Genomic DNA, 17,240 nt, shown 5'->3' with positions numbered 1-17,240 from the left:
TAGGTTAGAAAGCAGAATTAAACCTTCTCAGGTGTGGAATGAGAGCAGACAGCAGCAGTTCTTACAGTACTCACTGACATTCCTGGTACACAAAACTGGAAGTCACCTGCCAGAGAGCAGGAATGGACAGACAAAGGTAAATTCTTACATTAATCTGTCACACTGAGTCCTTTCATATATTCACTACCAGCTGAAACTCCCACTCTTCTGGCTAGCTGCTCCTGTTCAACTACAAAGGAATGGATCTATTGGTATCAGAGGGACAGGATGATAACAAACAGAAGTTACAATCCATATCTGATCAAAAATACCACATCTACAGGGACATAAAACACCTAAACACCCACATCTCCTCTCATCTGTCTGCCGTGTGTGCCAAGCTTCCAGACAAGGTCCTGGTCCCCAGCAAAGCAGAACTTGGTGCTGTGCAGAAGGGACAGAAGCAAGAATAACACCTCCCAGACAACCTGCACAGCACACTGGCTGCACCCATGCACACCACAGGCTTCCCCTGCACACAGCCCAAGACTGCAGAGCTGCAATTTCTCTTGCATCACCTCCAGAATGTGAGCAGTGTTTGAGGGTTCTAGTGGTAGTTTGGAATTGAGAAGCAGTTCCCATACACAGCAAGCTGTGGCAAACCCCTAATATGACACCAGTGTGATGAGGCTAGAAGAAAGGAACTAAACAAGCAGCCCAAAACAGGAGGAAGGAATATTTACATCATTCAGGCTCTAGCTGCCACTTTAACTTCCCTCTCTTCAACACCTCCCTGGCACCTGCAAGCTGCTGCAAGAAAAGTGATGGGAATCTGAGCAGAAAGCTCTGTCACACCTTGTCCCTGTGCAAAAATTCAAATATAGCCTTTTAAGCAGGCAGCATCTATGCATGCTCTAACCACTGACAGCATAAAGCTGTGCACAGCGCTTGGATTTGGGCTCTGAAATTCATATCCCACCTCAGCTCATCCCAGCTCAGGAAGCACAGCCTGGAGAATGCAGTTCCAGCCTCTCCTTAGCCCTTGCACTACAAGGAGGAAATAGTGGGAGCTTAGGGTCAGAAGCATGGAGGATGCATTTGTTGTGTGTTTAAGCCGTGTTGCTGAAGATGTTTTGCTCTGCTTTGCATGTGTGTCTGTTCCAGATGGTTTTCCTTGTGTTTAAAAGAAATAGGCATACTTAAAATCGACTTTACAAAACCTCAGCAAATTAACACACTGATCTTTTCCAGACAATTCTTCAGATGAATGTTCTGCAAATGCCTCCTCATAGCATGCAAAGATTTAGATACGCTGGGAACTGGCTCCGCAAAGGATGCTCTCTAACAAGAGGAATTTAAGCACTGAAACCAGTTCAATTTGCTGCTTTTTGATTTTAATATAAAAAGAAATATTTTCTGCAAGGAAAGACTCAGCTATCATCACCAGATCCCTAGCACAGACTTCAGAGGCTAGACCAGTTCACAGATAAGCACTTTTCATAAACATGACACATCTCTTGGCTTACAGAGGTTCCCGAGAAGGAAAGAACAGGCTGTGCTGACATCTGGTGGCTTTCTCTGCAGGCAAAGAGTTCATAGCAATGGGTCTTTGCTTTTCACTGCCTTTTTTTTTTGCCTTTTTTTTTTCTCTCCTGATGTAACTCCTTCATTTCCTTACAAGATTCAAACCATTATGATAAAAACATTTTTGTTTCCACTGACTGGGGGACAGTGCTGTCCTCCAGTGCAAGTCTTCATGCAAAGCAAGAAAAGAGGCTTTGTTCTGCACTATTGGTTACAGTCTAGGAAAAGTCTCCATATCAAAGCATATTTTTTCATGAACAAATTTTAAAAAGTGTACATTCAGTGCCACAGGAAACGCTGCTATTGCATATCAGATGAGGTGCAAACCTCACCATTAAGGCACTGCACATCAGCAGAAGTGGCAGCAAGAAGCAAAGGGAAGTGGTTGGGGAAACCTTCAAAGCTGTGTCCGTTTCTCTGACTCAACAGGAAATGGGGAGTAGAGAAAAGTCAATATCCTGATAAAATAGAAAGCAACAAAAGTTGTCTACTGGGCGTTTCTTGACTTATTGATCACTTGCAAATCTGTGCCAAGCAGTTCTATGGAAAGGAAGCAATGGAAAGGGGATCAGTTGCCAACCAAGAAGCCTGAGCTCGGTCCAAGCTGTTCAGTAAACAAAAGTGTGCATTTGCCTCAGGCATTTGTAATGCCTCCAGGCATCTGCCCACGCTGTATCTGGGATCCCATCAGACCAAGAATGAGCATCCCATGCTCTGGTTTTAGCTTCTTGATCTTTGGACACTCTGGATTTCTGTGGCTATTAACTTCCAAGGACAGGGCCCATGATGTCCCATCATGGCTCTGGGAACTCTTGGACTGCTACCTGCAGGCTCATTTTGAAATAAGTGATCTGTCAGAGGATGTTAAATACTGCCAGGGAGTGAAAGAGAAACACCACAGCTTACACTATATTTCTGGATCACCTTTAAGTCACAATGTTTATATCAGATAAAGCAGTTAACTGTAAAAGTGATGCTTATCAGATCTTTGAGTTGTCCTTTATGCCACTGGTCAACTCAGCTGTTGGTGTCAGCAGACTTTTCTTAACTCTTGCTTCTTCAAAAGGCAACATAACTACCTCTGGGCAGAAAAATAATTAAAACTGTTGGATGCAGAAAGCATAATGTGACAAAGCCAGAAAAAACAAGATGCTTATTGGAGTAGTTCATTAATTCAGTTCCAAAATTATGAAAAAGCACCATTTTTATACCTTTAGTTGTACAGAAAGCAGCACTGCTCTGGTATCTCTGCACCAAGAGTGTTGCACATGCAGATTTTGCTGTTTATTCAGTTACACTGTTACTTCTTCTATTTATGATAATTCCTTTCCAAATTTCCTTTCTTCTTCAGCTTTCACATCTTCTAATCAAAACTCCAGTCTCTCTGAAATGATTTTTTTCTCCAAGAAACAGCCAAGCCTGGCACACCATCCCAGGGTTCCAGTTTGACTGCCTTTCCCTGCTACAGTGTTATAACCCAGGATAAATTTTATTTTATTTCAGAAGTTACTCCTCTCTGGATATTGCTCTTTTGTTTAACAAAAAAAATGGTGAGTGGTTCCAAGAACATCACACTGTAACACAAATCCTTATTAACCCCACAATACCTTAGACCTCTGGCAAAGCAGAATGACTAACCCCACTACAGCTTAAGATTAAAAGCAGCTGTAAACCAATGCAGTTCATGATTTCTGCCAGGATAACAAACCACAGTACTAGCTCTGTGATTTCCTTCAACAGAAAGAGGATTTCAAAACAACATGGGCAAAGACATCTCAGTCTTTACTAATTCATTAGCCAGTGTTCAGAGACTTCATTCAGTACTCAACAATCCTGGAACCAAACATACTTTGATACAAGGCTGTACCATATCCCACCAAAAATATGCTGGAACAACGTCTTTCCTAACAAGTTTTCAGTTATTATCTGTGGTTTTGTGGGGTTTACTTGAAAGAAGCATTACTGAAAGTCATCAGAAAAAAATTATAAATAAAATAAATAATAAAAAAAAAAAAAACCACAGTAGAAAAACACTTCAGGAAGAAACCAGTTTACAAGTATGGCCATTGAGAGCATTACAAAAGGCTCCACTGTGCTGCTGGAGAAAGAAGCCAATGAAGTGCCATTGCCAGAGCAAACTGAGCCAAACAAAGCAGTAGTTTAACTCTTCCCTTGGAAAGATAAGTTAGTCTGGAGTGCCAATTACATCATTCTTGAACATTTGCAGTAGAACATTTAGTTTTTTTCCCTGATGCTGTAGAATTGCTCTTCCATGTACCACACTTGATGTGACACTGCAAGTTTGGAACTGTACAAGCCCAGAAAGGACAATTGTTAAAATGTGGTGACTCTTTCAAACACAAATGCTTTAGAGAAAAGGGATCACAAAACTAATCCAAATCTGTCTGGAAGGGCTGGAGACCAAATTCAGTCATGCTCAGTCTGAAAGCCTACATGTGCTGACATTTAGATGCCTTGGCAGGCCAGCCTGAGACACTGATGTCTCTGGTACAATATCTGTTCTTATAAAGTTACCTTTCTTATTGTAAATTTGGCTGAACAAAGATGAGATAGGCTGGAGTACAATGCATCACCTTGAACTGTCTGAGAAGATGAGCACCAATTCACATTAACCACATAAATGTGCAAACATGACAGACTGTAAGAAGGCTGAACGTGAGTCCATGTTTGGGGAGCAGGTACCAGCAACAGAGAGGCTGCCTGGACAGAAAGAGAAGGCAAGAGGTAAATTCTCCTCATAGATTCATCAGGGCATGCATAATGGCATCTACATCCCAGGAGAACATAGGTGACTTCAGTGACACAGGACTTCTGCTTTCAAGACAAAGATACAATAATTTAATCACAGTTGAGAAAGTGGTAGAGGTCTTTCTCTAGAGAATAAAACTCTGAAGCAAAGATGCTGGTGAGTAAAACAGCCTAAACCAGAGAGTTGTAAGGAAAGATGAAGAAAATGAGGGGGGAACAATACACAGAGAGTTCTTTGGCCCTACATCTAAAATAAAGGGAAATTTTACTTAGATAATTTAGAAACCACACATGTCAATAAAAACAATAATCAAAGCTCTAGGAAATGGTAGGGTTACTCCTCCAGAAAGTTTCATGGATATAGCATTGTCAGCTCTCACCCAGAGCTCAGCATAGATGTGTAGGTCTAAAGCAATTGCAGGTGAGGTCTCATTCAATTTAGCAGAGCCTGTGCCCAAAAAGCCTGCTAAGGCAGAGCCAGCATCATTCCTATTTCAGTGAAGGGAGGCTTAAAGGCACAGTGTCCCATGTTGGTACCCCCTAAAAAGTATCTCATAAGTGATGTCTACCTAAAAGTACTTTATTGGATGCATGCTTATTTTCTATTATTCTTAATTTGGTCTATGTAGTAGGAAAGCCCAGCATTACGAAGAACAAACACAGAGCAACAGAGCATTTGTCTCATGGAAAGCATAAAGGAATCAATTCCAGTCTTGAAGACATGTGGCTCACAGGCTGGGCCTCTCCTCACAAAAAATGCAATCATTCAGGTTTTATTCTTAAAACTGAAACCATGAGCTTTCACTCCACTTGGAAAAATGCCCAAGTCCTACTTAGGCACGCTGATGTCCTGGCAGAACTCGAGCTGCTACCCCTATGTGAAGGTGTCTCCATGAAGTAAAGCTAGAAACAGGCAAGCTGCTCTGTGGACACAAAAGCCTCCCAACAGACACTTGTCCCTTTCAGCATGCTAAAGAGGGCTGGAAGAGAGCATAATGGAAAGCATTCAGCACGGAAAAGCATGAAACACTGGCCAGTCTGCACTATTTAAACAAAAGAGACCAAACATAAAATGAGAGAAGTAAAGCTGTGGCTTGAAATAAAGAGATTCTCTTCTCAAGTACTTTAAAATACCCAGTGATTTGGTCATAAAATATTTAATTTTATTTGAAGGAGGTTTCACTTCATTTTCATTAGAAGTTGGTACTGTGATGGGATCACCCTGTGCATTCTATAATTTCCATATGCAGTTACTGTCTGCTGTGGGATCACACCAAGAACGTGTGTCACGGGGTCAGGGATGGCACTGCCCGAGGCTCAAGAGCCAAGCACAGCAAAAAGAAAAGGAAGAGAAAAGTCATTTATGTCCCCCAGTTTTTCTGCTCTCAGCCTTAGCATATTGACAGAAATTAATTTCTATAGGAAGGGAATTGCACTGTTTGCAAAGAAATCCTCTAGGATTTATTGATCTTTAAGAAAAATCTCATTAAGCAGAATAAGGAAAATTTACAACAGGTATGGGAAAACAAAACAATCTCTTGGGATCTTCACCAGGCCGAAACAGGATTAGCTCTGTAGTTTCTGTAATCTTCCTCACAGAAGAATGCTAATTCCGTCTCATTTGCTAGAACGAATAAAAAATTAAATATTTAGCACACCAGTGAATGAACTACCAACAGCCAGCTATTTAGAATCTTAGAAGACAATTAGCAACTTTATGGTCAAAGACAATTATAAATCACCACCCACTTTTTTTTCTTCCTCATCATATTTTTGAAAAAGGTTGCCAGTATGAAAGATGTCATTAAACCTCAATAAAAAACACCCCAAACAAACAAAACCACCAAGAAGATGAATGTATAGAAGTAAATATGTGCACAAGACCCCTCAAGATTTGTTTAACACAGTCTTCAGAATTGTTTGTAAAAGCATTCAGCAAATTAAGTGATGGCATTTCTAACACCTTCAAATGCTAGGAAAGTAATGAAGCATGATGCACTCTTTTTTTGTGCATTTTTCTGTTAGGAAAGGGAGAAAGAAACTACTTCTTCCCATTAAATTAGCCTGTAGGTATAATAATTTAATACTTAGAGGATCAGTAGAATATTTTACAGATCACTTTACATTCTCCCTCATGACCCATCAAAATATGTGTCTGAAGAAGTTAATTTTTTGCCCTGCTGATGATTAATTCATGAGGCTTCGACAATATGCAAAGTGAAAGACACAAATTGGCTTCTCCAGCAATACCTTCAAATACCTCTAATTATTCACAGGGGATATGGCAGAGCTAAAGGACCCACAAAGGTTCAGAACAGTCACAATTCTTTCAACCCAGTAGGTCAAGGACTTCCTCTTCTAAAACAATAAGTCAGCAACATTACTAATTCAGAACAGAGACAAATCTGATGGAATGCCTTCACAATTATTAAACATGACATTCTTTAAGGTGCTGAGCCAATAAATTCCACATTCGTTTTTTAAATTAAACCTCAAGTTAATGAAGTCTGCCTGTCTTGTAAAAAAAAAAAGACACAAAAAAGAGTAGAAGGGATTTTAGAATCTCAACTAGAAAACAGACAAGACTATTTGTAATGAATACTGAACACTCTATTAACATACACCCTGCTTTAAAAAAAATGCAAGCATTAACTTTGCTGACTGGATAATAACTGCAATAATAATCACTACTAGAGAGGCTTTCCTGAGGATACTTATCTAATGTCCTCATAATTTATAACTCTCTAGCCCAACCCTGTATAGTGCCAAGGGCAATCAACTGCAGCTTAGGAAAAATGTTCTGCATGTATCAGAATTTCCCAGATTTTCTAACAGTGACTCTGATTGTTTTGTTCTAATAAGTCTTGTACATACTAGATGTGGGAAAAATTTTGCATCACAATAGGAAATTTCAAATTTACTTACTGATTTATAGAAAACGTACAAAATTTATCATTTTGTACAAAATGAGGACCAGTGGTACATGATACATAATATCACTTCCTTGGCTTACTCTTTTCTACTTCTTGTTGAAGGAGAAAAGTAAAATCTTCAAGATTTTACTACAAAGACCCCACTCCTAACTTAGCTAATTTTCACGTCAAGATACACTGGAAGATATCCAAATCCAAAATGGCATAATGGCACATTACATTTTCCAAAGAATGGGTATTCCTCTTCTATCACAAATATCCTCTGCATCCCAATGACTAATAACTGCTGTTATTCAGAAAAAAAAAAAAAAAAAAAAAAAAGAAAAAAAAGCAGCTTTAAATAATCTTCTGCCCTAAATTAACCACCCCTCCCTTTGTACAGAGACACAGAACAGGCTGCTGCATTCCTATTTCCTTTCACTGTAACATTTAGTCTGATGTTTTGACACCTTTTTTGAGATCACATCCAACTGGTTCACTGCTGTAGCTACAAACCCAGTTTCAAAGGCAGATAATATATACAAATACTTATCCATACCTTTTTGAAAGAAGACAGCTTTGTTATTTCTAATTCAACATTTGGCACTGTCATCAGTCCCTCTCCTGAACTGCACTGCCTTTTGCCTTTTGTGTCTTACATAGATAAAATGGTTAAACAAATCTTCTGCTAACTAAATTACAAATCTGCAAGGCTTGAGTGCCAGTAATCCTCACTTTTTTCCCCCCCATCCAACAGACAGAAAGGCCTGGTGTAGTAAAAATTATGATTCATATTACAGGAACACTCAAAGACCTTTAGGAAAGGTATACTGGAACCTGTTGTAGTTCACACCAGAGAAAAACATTGAAGAGACATCCCAAGTCACTTAAGAAAAGTCACCAGAAAGTCATCCCAAGTCACCAGAAAACAAATGGCAGGAAACAGGAGAGCCAAGTAACCTATGAGAAAGAAATCCCATTCAGTAGCTGGGGAGCAATCAGTGAGCACCAGGAGCAGGAGGGAGCCTCCTCTGTGAAGCCCCTGCACTTAGAGCACAGGCAGTTAAAGCTTTCCAGCCAGGCAAATCAGATTCAAAGGAGCAAATGTCCATATCAAGGTGGAATGCAACCACATCCCCTAAGTACCCTGCTGCCACAAAGTCATTCAGCCACATTTATGAGAAGCCCAAAGGACATTCAGGGACCATCAATTTTATCATGGCAGACATTTCTTTACATTATTACCAAAAGACATGCCCTATATGTAGTCTCCTGTCAAAATGTGAGAAATCAGGTCAAGTTTCAACTCTTTGCTATGTTCAGCACATTCTCTAAATGATACTGCTCGAGCCTTCCTGAGGAATCTGGCTATCAGACACTGTATGCTGCACATTAAACAAATCTAATTCATTATTCCATGCTGGTTCCACTACTTACATTTCTAACCAAAACATCAGTTTAAATGTTACTGATAAGACTAAGCAGACACGGTACTAATAACCTATCTGTCAATCATTTAAAATTACTCTCAGCAGAATTATAAGCATACCTTCTAAAAATCACAATTTGCATTCTGAACATTTAGAGTGCAGATACCTGCTGCCCTCAGACCAATGATTTGAATAATGCTTCCCTGAATAATTATCAAGTCATGTAAAGAGCATCAGAAATAGCATTTACTTTTCAGCAGCCTGTCCAAACATAATCAGCCAGTTATCAGTTTAATGTTACCACAAGAAACAGCATCTTCACTCAATACAAATGTACTCCTACCTACTCCAGCTGCTTTCAGTGTGCTGTCTTCCTGCAAAATCAGTTTGTCATCATCTTCCAAACTCACTACAAGCTCACCAGTCTACAAATCAGAGAACCAGAAAACAAAGATAAGAAGTATTTACTGATTTCCTCTGCTCCAGTCTTGTGTGACAATGCAAAGATCTGCCTGCATCAAAGCATGCAAAAGGGGAAGAACACAGCTAATAATCTTACCTTAGATTTGTGTGCTTGGTGAATAATCTTCATTGTATCTGAAAGAAAAAAGAGTGTTTTCCTAAAATAAGGCTTAATAAGCACACAACACTGAAAGTTGTACTTGGGGAAAGACAAACAAACAAAGGGGGAAGCTTCAAAATCTTTTGTCATTAACAATTTTGTGTATTCAACCTGAAAGAGACTGCACAAAGACTGCAGGCACAGTCTTAAAGCAGTCAATGCAACATTAAGGTACCACATCCTATTGGGCTTCTGTCTGCTGGCTGAATTACAATAACCAACTAATGACCATCTCAATTGCCAGTCAAAACACATCAATTTAAATGCCACTTAGGGTGTTTTAACTTAATAGGTTTTACACATGCAATTGGGGCAGGACCAACAGCATTTATGCACTGTCAACTGCTACAGCTAAGTTGATAGGCAGCAAGTAATTAAGACACAGTAACCTGAGCACTTCAGATCATCCCTTGAAATTTTGCTTCTCATGAATACAACACCCACCACCCACAGCAGAAATTTCATTAAGCAAGTTCATTTTACATGAACATCTACAGCCTCTTCTCTTTAATGCTACACTCTCTTCAACAATTTTTATTTCACATTTGTGCAGTGTAGTGCTTTTAGAAATTAAAAAAAAAAATACTTGCCAGTTTCTTCTGGCAAGATGGGCAGGGCTTTGCTACCAGAAGGGAAACACAGGGGAAAATAACACAGTCACTAAAGCAACTGGATGAGTGCAAAGATGCATAGGGAACAGCTTAAAGCCATGCAACACTAAAAAAAAAATTGAACTCTGAAGACTCTGTGTTTGAACAAATTTGGAGTAACACATCAATCCCTTTCCAGCAAAGAAGAAAAACCAGTTCTGCTTGTCTGCTCATGTTCTGTTCTAGTTTAGTTTTGTGCACTGAGTGAACATTACATGTTGCAATAGTCTGGTAAGAGAAGGATGTAGCAAAGTTAACTATTGGCTAAACCAACTTTCAAATTACCAGAAGTAAGTGTTCAGATTCTAACAGAGATCACATTCCCTCTCAGAAGTTTGCTTCCATACCATTCTGGCCCATTCTGAACACTATTTAAAACATTACATAAGGTAAGAAGTACCCTGTATTCTCCCTGCAGAGGTCACTGAGAAGGCAGCCTTGGCATGTTGTAATAACTGTGGTATTAGAAGCAAGACAGACATTAAATTGCAATTTCCAGGCTCCATCTTGCATAGAAACATTACAAAAAGACTAAGCAATCTCAGAAAAAAAAAAAATTTTTGCTATCATGAAACCTTTCTACTGCAGCAAATAAACCCAGCCTGTGCCTGTTAGTTTTAAGCTCCTCTGTCTACTTTGGTACGTTCCCTTTTCTCTAGTCTTTGTCCAGTCATGTCCTGAAGCATTGTCTCAGCTCTGCTTGCTCAGAACTCCAACACTGGCACCCAGCAGTTTACCATGGGTTCATCTGAGCTATTAAATGGCTTCTTTAACTCTTTTACAGAGATGAAACTACAGTCTCTTCTCATAAGCTAAGTCCTCTGACTAGCCTTTGCTATTTCATCCCCACTTGCTCCCACTCAATCATACTACCAAGTTTTTATCTTGCCTTTTCTGATAATAGGTCTATCATGGCAATTGATAAGATACCACTTTGTAAGTGATTTTATGAACTACCTGCCACACTGCTCCACATTCATGGATGAAAGAAATAAAACTGAGAAGCAGCTTATGGAACAAGTTGGCACCCAGACTGCCAACATCAGTGGAAAGGTACTGTGATATGAAAAGGTGACAAGGTACTAAGATAAGACTGACTCAGAAGAGCTCTAGACCAAGAATCAGAATAATCCAAGTGAAGAGAAAATGGAAGTTGAAAGCTTTGAGATGTGAATTGGAACACCGATCCAAGACCAAAAATACGATGGCATTATATATGATGTTAAAACAAAGTGGTGCTGAATTCTGCAGGGAAGGAAGCTGAAACAGGCAAGTTGAGAGACAACGAGATCCAACCGAGATTTCTGGCACTGCCAAACAAAATAGGAGAAAAAGTCTGGCTTTTCCTGGCACTATTAATGCGGAAGTCTCACTGCCTTTTCCTCACAAAAACATAAGAAAGACACAGCAAAGCAGTGTAGAGATAGCAGAGATGCCAAAAACATGAACCTGGATGATTCACAGCCTGAGGGGAAGGTGAGAAACCTGCCTTTGATTTTCCTGTGTGAAAATTTTCCTGCAGTTAGCACCATCACAGTAAGAGTAGGCTCCCAGTAACTGGTCCAACAGGTTTTAAAGTTATGCTCAGTCCTACACAGCACAATCAGGCCCTCAGCCACCAGATATGCCTTGGGAAAAGCTAAACTGATCTCCAAGTGATGAAAGAACTAGCAGCTGGGATAGGCAGCACCAGGGATACAACTGAGAGCAGCAGTTCTAGACAGGAACCCCTCAAACAGTCAAAGCCACAGACGGGGTGAAGGGCACCTCCAAATTCAAACTTACACTTCCAGATGTTTCTCTGTTTCACCACCCTTCACTTTTTTTAAATAAGCAAATAAAGTTTATTACCCTTCACATGTATTAAGTAGATTTCTCACTCATTCTTTGAGTCACTATAGAGGAAGGAGTTTGTCAGCTCCAAGAACATGGGATGCAGAGGGTCACTTGCAGGAAAACTCCAAGGGAACTCTGAGAATTACCAAGTTTAGGAAAAGATATGTGACCGACACCCGAGTTTACAAACTCCAAGAAAGGAAGTAATTCAGTCTATTTAAAAGGTTTTCTCTGTCCTAAACAGATTAATTGGATATGTTCATGCCAATTTGCACTAAAAGGAAATATACATATAGCTTTGATAAAGCCAGCTTAAATTTCACATCATGATATTTCCTACCACCAGCTTGTATTTAAGAGCTTTCATATCCACTTGGAGCAAAGTGCCCCTGTTTCCCTTATATTGTGTAAACTATTTAAGTATATCACTCTTAAGCATTTTCTACTTTTTGCCTTCAGCTTCTGCCTCACCATCAGTAAATAGATACTGAAGTACGTAAGCACACAGAGAACTACAATTTCAAAGTGTTTTGAGATCACAAGGTGCTCATTAAGGTAAAGACAAGAGTTAGGCATTTTTAAAAAAGTAATAAAAAATTAATATCAAAACCCTTCAGTTCCCAATAGCAAATAATGTAAACCATGCAGCCTAATTCAAAGATTAAAACATATCTTCACAATAATGGCCAAGTTCTGCAGACAAGATCCCAGTGGCATAACTCCAGCTAGAAGAGCTGGACAGAGTTGCAAATGTAGGCAGGCACTGGCACCAACATTAGTATTTGCAGCAATTATCTTTTAAGTTGTATAAATGCTGGTGCAAAATATCATGTGGTCATTTGACAGTACTTAAAACAGGAAAAATAAAAACCACCTACCATACTTATAATTTTTAAAAGGAGGAGGAAGTCCTGATCTTGAAGATACATCTATTAAAATAAAAGCACAAAGTTAAAACAAACTTATTTTTTTAAATTATTTCCAATACTTCATTTTCCATTATTGTGCAATGTGTGCATCCCCTGGGCAGCCTTTACATCAAAATAAATCTGCAGCATAGGAGACTTGTTTCAGCATCAAATGCTAAAACACAGCCTTTGGCCCAGATTCTACAGTGACTCCATATGTGAATAACTTAATTTGAGCATGAAGTCTCTCTGAACAAAACACCCCATGAGGACAGTGAGTCAGTGCAATTCGGGTATGATCACGGGAGTCTGATCCTTCAGAAACCTGCCAGGAACATCCTTTTAATGGTTTGCCCAGCATCTCTCTTTACCTTACACAAACAGCTGACAACTGTCATCCAGAACTGAACCCTTAGGTAAACATGCCATGAAAAGGAAGCCAGACTGTAGAAAATTAACTCTTTAGCTGCTTGCAGGACACAGCCCATATGTAACTGCAGGAACACTGATACCTTCCCTGGTGCCAGTGCTCCCTGTGACTTAAGCAGGACCTCAGAAGGCCCAGCCACCTGTGGGGTGCCCAGCAGCAAGCTGGCTGAAGCCAGGATTTCTTCAGCAGTTTAACCATTTATCTTAAATGGCCTCTTCAAAACAGATTACTATAAAGGAAGGAACAGGGCTTTTGGATCCCTGTAGAACAAGGTTCTAAGTCTTGTTCAAAACATTGGCTTTATCTCAAATAACAGCGAGTTGCAATATTGCACACATCAAAAGCAAGTTTCGTAGCATTGGTTTTTATTTTCTTGGTCATAACAGCAGCTGTGCCATATGTTCTGAAAGTGCTTGCAGTTTTCCAACAGCATCCTAAGACCTTGCCATGCCTATCACTGTCTAGAAGTATGGAAATTACCAAACACAAGACACCCATTGTCCCAGGGCAATGTCCTAGGAGTTGCTCAAATACTACCATCTATAACAGCTCAAGACTTGTTTAAGCTGACTTCATGCAGAAAAAAAAAAAAAAAGAAAAGTTATTTTGTACCCTTTGAATGTCTCCATTGAAGTGTGTGGAAATACACCTGCAGGATTAAGGGTAACACCCAAATTATCAAATCACTGTGTGGGCTGGTCTGCAGTACTTAACCTTTAGATTCACTGTCACTTTCAACCAGGCTTATAAAAGAGAAAGCCCACAGATGAGTAAATCTGCACCACAAAGCTCAAGATGGAGACAGAAACTCAGAAACAAACATGCACAGTGACACCACACAGTATCAAAAACAAATTTCAAGATTCTCTTTTCTCACAAATAGCAAACAGATTTGTGTTCCCACATTCCACATATTTGTGTAGCTAGGATCAAACACTTTCTAAATTCTGTTAATTTATTCCTATAATTTTATGAGTATTCGCCTGATAGCACCCCTCAAGGAGCCTGAGGCACTGAGCCAAATGCAGCAATGCCCTTGTTTCTTTTAGCTTCTTTTAGCCCAATGGGGATTTGGGCAGGGGGAGCAGTCCATCCAAATTCAAGCATGGCACACCGACCACGGAAGCTCTTATTAACTCCAGACCTTTCATCTAAGGAAGGAAAGCACACAGGGGATGTAAACACAAATTCGGCATCTCTACCAAAGCCACAGAATTCCCATTCATTTGCTCCCCTCCACTTCCTTGTGGAGGGACAGCAACACTTGGGACTGAAGGAAGGAGACAGCCACGCCTTACCCCTGCGCACAAAAGCCATGAACTCCTTCACTGTCTGATCCAAGGGAACTCCGTGGTACACCACAGGGCGGAAATTGCGGTGCTCAAAGGAGCGGACGAGACGGACCGTGACAGTCGAGCTTTCTGCTGACATGAGAATGAATTCTGAATAACCTGGGAAACATTAAAGGGAGGAATTACTGCCTTTCCTCTGCGTACGAGCACAGCTGGAAAATGAGGTGCAGGCCAGGCAAAGCCTCGTGCAAAGAATAAAACATGGTGAGAAATCCAACAGCATTGTGCCTTTCAGGATTTCACTGCTATGATTCCGACTGGAGCGGTAACAGCGTCTCAAACAAACAGATACTGCACACCACAACTACAACTACACACCTGAGCTGTGCAACGGCACCCCAGACTCCCCATTAAACATGCAAAAGTGCTATGGATAAATGCAAGTGTGTTGTGTGGGCTTTAAGTGACTGAAGACTACCTGCTGGGCTCTAGAAGAATGTCCTTATACAAACAAACCCAAAGACTTTTTTAATATACTTGTGTTGGAGAGAGTTTAATACTCTGAAAAATGCCTAAGCTGTTACACAATGCTCATTTTCACCTCCCCAGGGAAAGTGAAAAACCACCCCCACATACACAGGCAAATCATTTTCCTGGTATACTACAGCATAATTAAGGGATTTAATTTATAATAGTTGGTCTCTAAACTATAATTTATAATAGTCGGCTCTGTGGGCTTATACTAGAGAGCAGAGCCTAAAATAGAGTGGCCTTGTCAACCCAAAACCCTCTTCAAACAAGCCCATGTATTGCTCCATCGGGTTTTTTCTCTCCACAGAAAATAAGCTCTTTTCTACCTTGACAAACATCTCTATTTTTGGCGCTGGCCATCCCTCAGTTTCCTGGCCACGTGCTGAAGTGCCACAGCTGCTGCAGCAAGGAGCAAGGACTGCAGCCCACGTGCTCCAACATCAGCACGACCTTTGCACCTCCCATCCCTGAGCAGGTATCTCAGAGTCCACCTCCAGTCCTGAGAGGGAACCTGTTACCTATTACCTATTCATCCCCTTATGTTCTTTATTGTGTGTCTTTTTTTTTCTCTTTTTTTTTTTTTTTTTTTTTTTTTTTTTTTTTTTTGCTGTGGGGTTATTTAAGTGTCCCACCACCATGGAGGTGCATCCCAGCCTTGGCTGTATTTGTCCCAGCCGTGGCCTGGCAAAGCAAACAACCAGTATTTTCATCAAGTACTATCTGCAGAACGGGGACAAACGGGGACCTTCCACAGCACAAGGCAACTTGCTTTTGCACCGCCTTGGCTAATAACCCCCCGAGTCCCAATTCCATTTTAAATGATTGTGCATCGCACACCGCACAAATAACACATGCCAATCAAAAAAAGCATACTTTGCACCTGAAAATAACTCGACTTATACTAAACAGGAAAGGTGGATGTTTTCTCGGTGCTATTCCGCATGGGCTGGTGACTTGGGAGCTGCAGTAAAGGGCACAGCATTCAACTCACTTGCTCCTAAGCAGCATGGAGAAACACTGTGGGGACACAGAACCGGGAGCTCGATCAGAAATCGCCAGTTTTCACATTTACTGCTCAAACCGATCGCACGGAGGGCTGGGACCATGTACTACCCCGCGCCTCCACGAGGACAAGAAGGCAGGCGGGAGGCGCTGGAGGCCCATTCCTCTGGGAGAGAGGGGTCTCCCCGGACCCGCAGCGACACCGGGACCGCCGCCCGCCCCAGCGCAGCCCCGGCCTCGCCCCGCCGCCCGCCCCACTGGGCCCGTTACCGCTCTCCGCCGGCACTTCCGGGTCCCGCCCCGCCCACCCGCTCCGCCAATCGCGTCCTTTCGGCGGCACCCCCGAGGCGTGGGATTGGCTGAGGGGGCTCTGTCCCGCCCGCGCCCCTCGCGCCGCCGTTGTCTCCTCACGCCCTGGTGAATGGGAGGCACCCGCGCCGCCTCCGCATTGGCTCCTTGCCCGCCCTGCGCCCGCCCTCGGCCCGCGCTGATTGGTGCCCGCGGGGCCCGCGGCGCTGCGATTGGCCGGCGGCCGGTCTGGCGAGGAGTGAGGCGGGCGCGCGGCGGGGGCGACGAGGCAGAAGCGGCGGGGCCGGGAGCGCGCGGGGTTTGTCGCAATGACCGAGGTGCGGGGGGCGCCGGGGCTGCGGGGAGCCGGGGGGAGCCGCGGGCCTCCGGGGGGAGCCGCGGGCCTCCGGGTACCTTCCCCTCACTCACCCCCTGCCGCCTTCCCCCCAGGCCGCGTTCCAGAAGGCTGCCGAGGAGGTGAAGCAGCTGAAGTCGCAGCCCACGGACCAGGAGATGCTGGACATCTACAGCCACTACAAACAGGCCACGGTGGGCGACGTGAACACGGGTAGGCACCGCTCCGGCTGCCGCCCGCGGCGGCGCTGGGGGCGCCTCGGGAGGCAGAGCCTCTCCCCCATGGCCCTTCCCTCAGTCCCGCGGCTCAGCGAAAGTGACTCTGTGCCGACTTGGCACGGATTTGTGTGCGGGAGGGCACAGGCTGACCCGATAAGGCTTTGTGCAACTCGAGGTTTTTAGATTAACCCGGCTGCCGCCGTCTGTTCCGTGCAGTGAGGGCCTGAGGATGCTCTCCGCAAATATCGGGATTGGGTTTTTTGGAGACCTCTGTTAGTAAGTAGCTGCTCAGGCTGAGGGGTGCTGCTTTAATGCAAACGCGTCTCGGTTGTGCAGACTTAAACAGCAAGGCAAGTGATACAAGGGTGGAATTGCTTGGAGGGGATGACACATTGAGTTTATTTAGACTGGATTGGCTGCTAAAAATAGTACTG

General features: G+C 42.4%; 1 protein-coding gene across 2 annotated transcripts; it reads right to left on the bottom strand.

The window, feature by feature from the left end:
* Nucleotides 1–5,473: 5,473 nt before the first annotated feature.
* On the bottom strand, nt 5,474–16,797 carry C7H2orf76 (chromosome 7 C2orf76 homolog). 2 transcript variants are annotated; one of them, XM_053982111.1, is made up of 8 exons: nt 16,663–16,797; nt 15,935–15,960; nt 14,419–14,571; nt 12,661–12,711; nt 9,234–9,271; nt 9,018–9,099; nt 7,485–7,551; nt 5,771–5,956 (listed from the first exon to the last, which is right to left on the bottom strand). In XM_053982111.1, exons 1-8 carry the CDS (start codon nt 16,755–16,757, stop codon nt 5,950–5,952), a joined length of 519 nt encoding a protein of 172 aa, XP_053838086.1. In that variant the 5' UTR covers nt 16,758–16,797; the 3' UTR covers nt 5,771–5,949. The 2 variants fall into 2 exon arrangements, with proteins under 2 accessions (XP_053838085.1, XP_053838086.1); XM_053982110.1 differs by lacking the exon at nt 7,485–7,551 and having other exon boundaries at nt 5,474–5,956.
* Nucleotides 16,798–17,240: the final 443 nt, after the last annotated feature.

Source organism: Vidua macroura, chromosome 7, assembly GCF_024509145.1.
Source record: "Vidua macroura isolate BioBank_ID:100142 chromosome 7, ASM2450914v1, whole genome shotgun sequence".
Taxonomy (NCBI): domain Eukaryota; kingdom Metazoa; phylum Chordata; class Aves; order Passeriformes; family Viduidae; genus Vidua; species Vidua macroura.
The sequence above is the reverse complement of the archived record's forward strand: the minus strand, read 5'-3'. Positions and strand labels throughout refer to the sequence as shown.